Consider the following 9,219-nt stretch of genomic DNA (forward strand, 5'->3'; position numbering starts at 1 on the left):
TCTGAGACATTCCAGGAACTCATCTATAGTCCAAAAACCTTTGATCCAACAGCCCACTACTTCAGGTTTTGAGACTCACGCTCCAGGTACTAGAGTCCCTTCAGTAGCATCTATAAATCTGCCAAACAATACTGGAACCAGAGGAAGACTTCTGAGTTCCAATTCTGGGGTTTCTCATTCCCTTCCCAAGAAGGCAGAGCCCCTGAATGCCAAGTATCAGGCCTCAGCTCCACACTCTGCTTTCCCCGTAACAGCTCCTTACTGCACCTTAAAAGACAAAGCAACCAGCAGTCACCTTTACATTCTACAGATGTGCACGGGAACCACCAGTGACAGTCCCAGTTCAGACCTGGGGGCCAGGGTGGTCTCAACAGGGCTCTGCAACGTGCCAGCAGACACAACTCACCTGGCGCCCTGTTAAAGACACAGATCCCCGGGGCCCTGTCTTAGCTCTCCTGAACCAGCAAAAGCTGGAGCTGGAACCCAGAAATCTGCATTTTAACAAAGGAGACTCTTTAAAACCCTGAAGTGTTCCCACGTGTGCTGAAGTCTGACACCCACTCAAAGCAACAGAACGCCTGTCTTTTTTTATTTTTCCCTTCCCCCAACTGGGTTTGGCCATTTATCTTCCTTTGCTTCCTTCATTTCATAAATGACAAACAAGCTCCTGCCTATCCACCCTCGAGGATCTGGAGAAGATAAATTCAGTGTGATGTGTAAAGAGCCTTGAGCTTCTTATGGGAAGCAATGATGTAAACCAAAACATATCACCTTGTAAGATCATAAAATATTCCTTTAGGAGTGAAAGTAAGTTGTATCCCTAGGAGAGACTGGCACTGCTCTAGTTGAGATGCATTCAAATCGTATTTGATGATACTTTAACTCATTTGTTTTGGTTAAACCTGCTGCTCTACATCAGATCAGCTTTACAGACAAAGCCTGTTGGCTTCTCCAATTTTATTACACAGACATTATTAGTATTAATAAATGTTTAAATAAGTTTATGTTGTCAATCAAGGCTCTCTTCTTTTAAAAAAAGAAAGAAAGAAATGAACTCAAATTTCCCCTTAAATCTCTCTGGTGCAGACCTCTCCTCTGAGGTCCAGACCCTCAGTGGATCTCACTGCTACTGGACATGGTACCTGAGCATCTCACAGGCATCCCAAACTCAACCTGTCCAAACAGAACTCATCTTCGCCTCCCCCTAAAATTAAAAGCAAACTTTAGAAAACCGTCTGGATACTTCATGCCACCGAACTGTACATTTAAAAATGGTTCAAATGATTCATTTTATGCTATATATATATTTAACTACAATAAAACAATTTTTCCCTTTGACCACATCTGGTCCTTCTCCATCAGATCCTGTATCAGTAAACAGCTCTGCTCTCCACCTACACTCAGAGCGGGAGCCTGTGACTCATCCTTGGCCCTCCTCTCGGCCCACTTGACCAGTCAACCACCGCACCTCTGACTCTTAATCAGCTCTCGCCAGGTTGACTCTGGTAGCCTCCTCACTCGTCCCCCACGTCCACACCAGCCCCCGCCCATCCCTGCTCTACAGAACCACCAGCTTGAGTTTCTTAACACGTTAAGTCAAATCACATCACTCCCTATGACAGCCCTGCAACAGCTCCCCACCACTCTAAGGACCGAGTCCAAAATCTCCACGCTGGTCTGCAAGGCCCCCATGGACCTTCCAGCCCGCTCCCCTGTCCAGTCCCGCCCTTTCTCCACCAGCTTCCTCCAGCCAGAGCCTTGTCCTGGCCCCCTCCATCCTCCCCATGGTAGCTGAGCTCTGCTTCCCCTTCAGGTCTGAGATCCAAGGCCCTGCCTTGAGAAACGTCAGGGCTTCTCAGCCTGGCGTTATTGCCCGTTTGGACCGGAAAGCTGATTCTTTGAGGGGGGAAGGGGATGTCCCATGGCACTATGGGTTGCTCAGCAGTGCCCCTGCCAAACCACCCCCTGTGACAGTCCTGAAATCTCTCCGTATGGACAAGGATTCCCTGAGGGGGCAAGATGACCGCCCCCACCCCCACTCCCCATCGAGAACCTCAGCTCCAGATTTCCAGTAAAGCCTCATCAGTTCCTGGTGGCCCAGCAGTAAAGAATCCGCCTGCAATGCAGGAGACACAAGAGATGTGGGTTTGATCCCTGGGTGGGGAAGATCCCCTGGAGGAGGGCATGGCAACCCACTCCAATATTCTTGCCTGGAGAATCCCACGGACAGAGGAGTCTGGAGGGCTACACTCCATGGGGTCACAAAGAGTCGGACACGACTGAGCGACGGAACAATGTCCCTGAAACACCTGTCACAGCGCCCTGGACACCACCACAGCACTGGGCAGACCACGGTCCCGCCCCTGGTGCTCCTGTTCAGTGTCACCTTCCCTTTCGAGACTGCAAGCCCCATGAGGGTAGAGACAGGCTATATCGGGTTCTTCCTGCAACAACCCCAGTGTCTGGCGCATACTACATGCTCAACACCTTCTGAACAGATGAAGAAACTCTGAGTTTGGTTTTTCCCTTTAATACTATGTAAAACTTACTAACATGTTCTGGTAGTTCAAATCAGCCCTTACCTGGTTTCTCTGGAAGCAGCTTAGTGATCAGACCTCTGAGACGTGGCCTTAAGGGAGACTCAGTCAAGAGGTCTAATGAATCCCTGACACCTACTGTGACTTCTCCTTTATACTGGGAAAGGTGTGTGTGTGCGCGCTCAGCCCCTCAGTTGTGTCCAACTCTGTGCGACCCTATGGACTGTAGTCCCCCTCCAGGCTCCTCTGTCCATGGGATTTCCCAGGCAAGAATACTGGAGTGGGTTGACATGTCCCTCTCCAGGGGATCTTCCCGACCCAGGGATCAAACCCAGGTCTTCTGTATTGGCAGGCAGGTTCCTTACCATCTGGGCCACCAGGGAAGCCCTTGGTACTGCCTCAAGGAACTAAAAATCTGTAACGTCTGTTCAGTTCAGTTTAGTCGCTCAGTCGTGTCTGACTCTTTGCAACCCCATGAATTGCAGCACACCAGGCCTCCCTGTCCATCACTAACTCCCAGAGTTCACTCAAACTCACGTCCATCGAGTCAGTGATGCCATCCAGCCATCTCATCCTGTCGTCCCCTTCTCCTCCTGCCCCCAATCTCTCCCAGCATCAGGGTCTTTTCCAATGAGTCAACTCTTCGCATGAGGTGGCCAAAGTACTGGAGTTTCAGCTTTAGCATCATTCCTTCCAAAGAAATCCCAGGACCAGATGGATCTCCTTGCAGTCCAAGGGACTCTCAAGAGTCTCCTCCAACACCACAGTTCAAAAGCATCAATTCTTCAGCACTCAGCTTTCTTCACAGTCCAACTCTCACATCCATACATGACCACAGGAAAAACCATTGACTAGACTAGACGGACCTTTGTTGGCAAAGTAATGTCTCTGCTTTTTAATAGGCTGTCTAGGTTGGTCATAACTTTCCTTCCAAGCAGTAAGCATCTTTTAATTTCACGGCTGCAATCACCATTGGCAGTGATTTTGGAGCCCCCCAAAATAAAGTCTGACACTGTTTCCACTGTTTCCCCATCTATTTCCCATGAAGTGATGGGACCAGATGCCATGATCTTCGTTTTCTGAATGTTGAGCTCTAAGCCAACTTTTTCACTCTCCTCTTTCACTTTCATCAAGAGGCTTTTGAGTTCCTCTTCACTTTCTGCCATAAGGATGGTGTCATCTGCATATCTGAGGTTATTTCTCCCAGCCATCTTGATTCCAGCTTGTGCTTCTTCCAGCCCAGCGTTTCTCATGATGTACTCTGCATATAAGTTAAATAAGCCGGGTGACAAAATATAGCTTTGACATACTCCTTTTCCTATTTGGAACCAGTCTGTTGTTCCATGTCCAGTTCTAACTGTTGCTTCCTGACCTGCATGTAGGTTTCTCAAGTAACATCTGTAAACTATTATAAATAATGTTTCTAATGAAAAGCAAAAAAAGCTGGCCCCTAATGGTCCAAATGAGGTCAATAATTATGACTTAAGTACCAGGCCCACAGTGTTTCCCTCAGAAACACTGAACACAAGGGTCAGGACATCTCCTCCCCTCCTCTACCCACATTTGACACAGCTGCTCTTCCTCCCTCTGCTTCCACACCCTCATCCCAAGAGCCTGAATACTGGCTACAGGCAAACTCCTGGATCAAGCTGGTGACCAAGGGGGCCACACCAGCTTGGTGTCCAACAACAAAGAATCCACCCAGACAGTTAAAATCTGTGCCGGTAATATCTGAGTAATGCTGAAGAAATAAGAGAAGGGCTTAAAAATCCAAAACAGAAGAGCACAAAGCAACCTGGAGCCAGGTGTGACTCTTGGGGTCCTAACGTGTCTGATTCGCTGCCATGAAAAGAATCCAAGCAAGACCTGGCTCAGAGTGGAAAATCATCCCTGATTTTGGCAGGTGCTAAGAAATATAATCGTGACTCAGTAGAAACAGGGATAAGAAAGACAAATGCTACTATCTATTATCATTGGTTCAAATAAGCTTCTTCACAGATGTATCAATTACAATTAGGTTTGGCTGCATGTAGGTAAAAAAAAAACCCAACAACTGAGGCTTAAACAAGACAGATTGTTATCTCATGCAATACATGTGTGGAAATAGGCAACGGTGGGCTGGCACAGTGCTCCACATCTACCTGGCACCCAGGTGGTACCATCATTTCTGCTCTATCATTGTAACTACCAGTTCTGTCTTCAAGGTCACCTCATGGTCACTAGATGGCCACCGCAGCTCCAGCCATCAGATTCACATAACAGGCAACAAGGAGGAGGAAACGGCAGAAGGCCTGCACCACTGCCGGGTCAGTCATTTTTAATAAACTTTACCAAGAGACGCACTCAGAACTCCCTGCAGACAGCTCACTGGCGACCCCTGTCTGCAAGGGCCGCTGAAGATGTCTTTCCACCAGACACACTGCTGCCGCCACCGCTCCTCCACCCTTCCCCTTATCCCCTGTATTATTAGTGTGCTCAGTTCAGTGGCTCAGTCGTGCCTGACTCTTTGCAACCCCATGAATCGCAGCACGGCAGGCTTCCTGTCCATCACCAACTCCTGCAGCTTGCTCAAACTCGTGTCCATCGAGTCAGTGATGCCATCCAACCAGCTCATCCCCTGTCGTCCCTTTCTCCTCCCGCCTTCAATCTTTCCCAGCATCAGGGTCTTTTCCAATGAGTCAGTTCTTCTCATCAAGTGGCCAAAGTACTGGAGTTTCAGCTTCAGCATCAGTCCTTCCAATGAATATTCAGGACTGATTTCCTTTAGAATTGACTGGTTTGACCTCCTTGGAGTCCAAGGGACTCTCAAGAGTCTTCTCCAACATCACAGTTCAAAGGCATCAAATCTTCAGCGCTCAGCTTTCTTTATGGTTCAACTCTCACATCCATACATGACTACCGGAAAAACCATAGCTTTGACTAGACAGACCTTTGTCGGCAAGGGCTGCTAGGGCTGCCATAATAGAAACTATGGGGGGGTGGGGTGGGCAAGGGCTTAAACAACAGAAACTTATTTCTCACACTTCTGGCGGCCAGAAGTCCAAGACCATGGAGACAGCAGTGTTGGTTTCTGCTGAGACCTCTGTCCTTGGCTTGAAGCTGGATGAGCTCTCCCCGTGTCCACATACAGCCTTTTCTCTGTGGGCATTTCTGGAGTCTCTACCTCTTAGAGTCCTACTAGATTAGCCCCACCCTTATGACCTCCTTTAACCTTGTTGTGCTGTTGTTTAGTCACTAAGTCCTGTCCCACTGTTTTGTTAATGCATAGACTGTAGCACACCAGGCTCCTCTGTCCATGGGATTCTCCAGGGAAAAATACTGGAGTGGGCTGCCATTCCCTTCTCCATGGGAATCTGCCCGACCCAGGAAGAAACCCTGATCTCCTGCCTAGGAAGGCGGATTCTTTACAACAGAGCCACTTTAATTACCCCCTTAAAGGCACATCTCCAAATACAGTCATATTGAGGATCAATGCTTCAATATATGTATTTGAAGGACAAAACTCAGTCTGTAACACTGCTGATTATCTAAGACAGTGGTCACCAACTGTTGGTACCAGGGACCAGTTTTGTAGAAGACAATTTTTCCCTGGCGGGGGGTCGGGGGTGGGGGATGATTTTAGCTTCACCAGGTATTTATCTCCTGCTGTGCAGCCTAGTACCAGCCCCTGGCCTGGGGCCTGGGGACCCCTAAGAGGTTTTTTGAATCAGGAAAAAACTAAGGGTTTGGGGGATAGTGGATAGACTCTGCCACAAGAAAACCAGTTGACACTGTAAGAGATGACAAAGTTCTAGTATTTTATCAAGTCTATGCCTCCCGTTTTATAGGAAAAAAACCGAGACTCAAAGCAAGGAGAAGCCACATAGTGGCTGACCCAGAGGCATGAATAAATCTTCTGAGTCTGGTCTTGGCTCTGGACTTTAGAACTGAAGTTGCAGTGACTTTTGTCTGTATAACCATCTGGGTTTAAAATAAATGTTCTTGTTGACTTCTCTGAAAGCTTAAATGAATACACTACGCTTGTGTGAGAACTAAAGTATACACAGTCAAGTCCACTAACCAGGGAATATTTCAGGTATTTTTATACTGTCTGAATTGTTCTCATGCCTTGGAAGCCTATCATGTTCTCTATTTCAACAAGAGTCCAAGAACCCTGATTTCAAGACATATGAAGGCTGGGTACCACACCTTTCTATTTCTCCCTGTCCTTCCACAACATCAAAGCAGAACGCAGTAAAAGGAACTCGTGATTTACTTCAGATTTGGAAGAACACAGCTTCCTGTCTATACCGACCATGAAATCCCCTTCACAAAACCAAATGTTTCACAGGGACCTTTTAATAGGTCTTATATCTTATTTATTGTGCTTATCTGACAATTTCACAAGGCTAAAACACATCTTTTAAGAACGTGTGGACATTTTAGTTCATTCTGAATGTCGGGTAATATATTATCGAGTGCAGACATTCCCTTTCCTGCAGTGAAAAACAAATCCACAGAGCAACACAAGTGTGCACTTCAGCCCCTATAGTGAATATATTACACACAAATATTACATTCCCAGTACAGCAGTTACAAAGTGCAGAGCTATAAATAGAACGCCAATTTCAGCTCCCACCCACCCCATTTGGTGAGGTGCAAAACGTCCAGGCAGCAGGCCAACTGATGCAGCCGGGAGTCTCATCGTCCCTCCAACCTCCCCTCCTCTCCGGGCGCCCCCACCCCAGCGATGCACTCTTCTGCTAAAGCAGATCCCCGCCAAGTTCAGTAGCGTCCCCACCGCCAATTACAGCCTTCGCAGCCCAAGGTGCCCAAACATTTTTAATTACATTGTTACTTAATCACGCGTGTGAACAATTACCAATTAATTTCACTGGCTTTTCCCACACTTACTGAACTGCTACAGACAGGCCAGGGGCACACAGTCAAGGTCCTCATTCCGAGAGTCTTAAGTCCAAGTAGAAACGGCTGCCAAGGTTCCGGTGGGCTACCTAAACAGCAGTGCACGATGACGCTACGTCTTTACCGAAATCGCACCATTCTGCCATTTCTAAAAATCTGAAATCACTGCCTCTTAACAGGCTGGAAACAAAAAGTCTGAGATGACAACAACCCCAAGCACGCTAATAGGAATATTTTTCCTCCAAGGTTTCAAACTTGAACACACCTCAACCATGAAAGTCAATTGCAATAATTTTTTTTTTAACTTTTATCACATTATTTTATTGGGGGAAGGGGGGGCATGCTCTTGCGAGGAGCACGGAAGAAAAAATGGGAAGGGGCATTACAGCAGCAGCAGACAAGCACTGTTTGCAGAGTTCTCTAATTCTTCCCCAGGAAGATGCAGGGTTCGGAAGACTCCCTACAGCCTCCCCCGCCCCCCGACCGACACCCAGAGGCCCAGCCGGGCACCCGGTCCTCCCTTCCTGGTCAAGGATCCGGTAGAAGGGGCTGGGACCCGGTGGACACCCCAGCCTAGGGGGCCCGGGCAGTTCCGCGAGAACCCCACAGGGAGCCCCGGGAGAGGTGGGGGGGTGCACCGCTGGCCGACCGCGCGGGCCGGGCGGGCGACGCGGGCCAGAGCGCGCGGGAGCCCGGGCCGCAAAGCCGGCCCGCCCGCCTCCAGCCTCCGCCGCCAGCGCGGGGCGCGGAGGGCCGGCGGGACGCGGGCGGAAGGCAAGGGGGCGGGCCCGCGGCCGCCGCTTCCCTCGCTCCAAAGTTTCTCGCAGTTGCACATTCACTCCGCGCTTCCTGTGGGGGTGGGCGCCGCGCCCTCGCGGCCCGGCCGGCCGCCCGCTCCCGGCGGAAGGAATTGCTGAGACGCGAGTCGAACCGGAGCGGCGGCGGGACCCCAGCGAGCCGAAAGAGGCCGGCCAGGGGCACCCCGCGGTCCCGGGATCCCGGAGAGCCGGGGCCGGCTGGGACGCCGGGAGAGGGCGCTGCCGCCGCAGGCGCGGCGGGGACGGGACGGCGGGGCGCGGGCGCCTGCGGGGCAAGGCAGGGATGGACCGCCCGGCGCGGACGCGGGGCGCGGGCGGCTGCAGCCGAGGAGCCCACGCCTCTCCAGTGCGCGCCCGGGCCGCCCGCTACTTACCCAGGGAGCAGGTGAGCAGCGAGAGCAGTGCCGGCAGCGCCAGGCGGCGGCCGCGGCGGGCGGGCGGCAGCATCCCAGCGGCGGGGCTGCGCGCCCTATATGGGCGCGGGGACCGGAGACGCGCGGGGAGCGGAGCTGCACCGCTGCCGCCGCCGCCGCCCCTGCCGCCGCGGCTGACCCGTCTCCGCGGCTCCCCTCCTCCCTTCCCCGGCCCCGCGCCGGCTCCGGACGCGCCCTCTGGCGGCCGGTAGCGGGAGCGCCCTTGTGCGCGCTTCCAGCGCCCGCCCGGCTCGTGGCTGTGGCCTGGAGGTCCCCCGGGGCCGGGCTGCCGATAGAGGTGTCCGCCCCTCTGCGGGGACAGCGGCCTCCTTCAGGGGTCCGACCTCTGTTTCCTGCGGTCTCCATTTCTCCTTTTCCTTCCTCGCATTTAACCTGGGCCCCATCCTCTGCCTTCGTGCGCTCCTGCCTTGCTCCATCACCTCCCTTTCCTCGATTGCCAGCAATAGGTCAGTGTCCCTTCTTATCGCCAAAGTGAAGCTAAAAGGGGGATGGGCAGCAGAGGAAGGAAGGAGAGGAAGGAGAATCGTT

General features: G+C 51.4%; 1 protein-coding gene across 2 annotated transcripts in view; it reads right to left on the reverse strand.

The window, feature by feature from the left end:
• Window positions 1–8,975, reverse strand: part of B3GLCT (beta 3-glucosyltransferase) — a 118,187-nt gene extending 109,212 nt beyond the window's left edge. Inside the window, exon 1 of one of the 2 annotated variants that reach the window (XM_019971744.2) lies at window positions 8,632–8,975. In XM_019971744.2, coding sequence (XP_019827303.2) covers window positions 8,632–8,704 — 73 coding nt within the window. In that variant the 5' untranslated portion in view covers window positions 8,705–8,975. Of the gene's footprint in view, window positions 1–7,430; window positions 7,666–8,631 lie in introns of those variants that run through there. The other variant, XM_070800205.1, reaches the window with a different exon arrangement.
• Window positions 8,976–9,219: the final 244 nt, after the last annotated feature.

The sequence above is a fragment of the Bos indicus genome, chromosome 12, assembly GCF_029378745.1.
Source record: "Bos indicus isolate NIAB-ARS_2022 breed Sahiwal x Tharparkar chromosome 12, NIAB-ARS_B.indTharparkar_mat_pri_1.0, whole genome shotgun sequence".
NCBI classification, from domain to species: Eukaryota; Metazoa; Chordata; class Mammalia; order Artiodactyla; family Bovidae; genus Bos; species Bos indicus.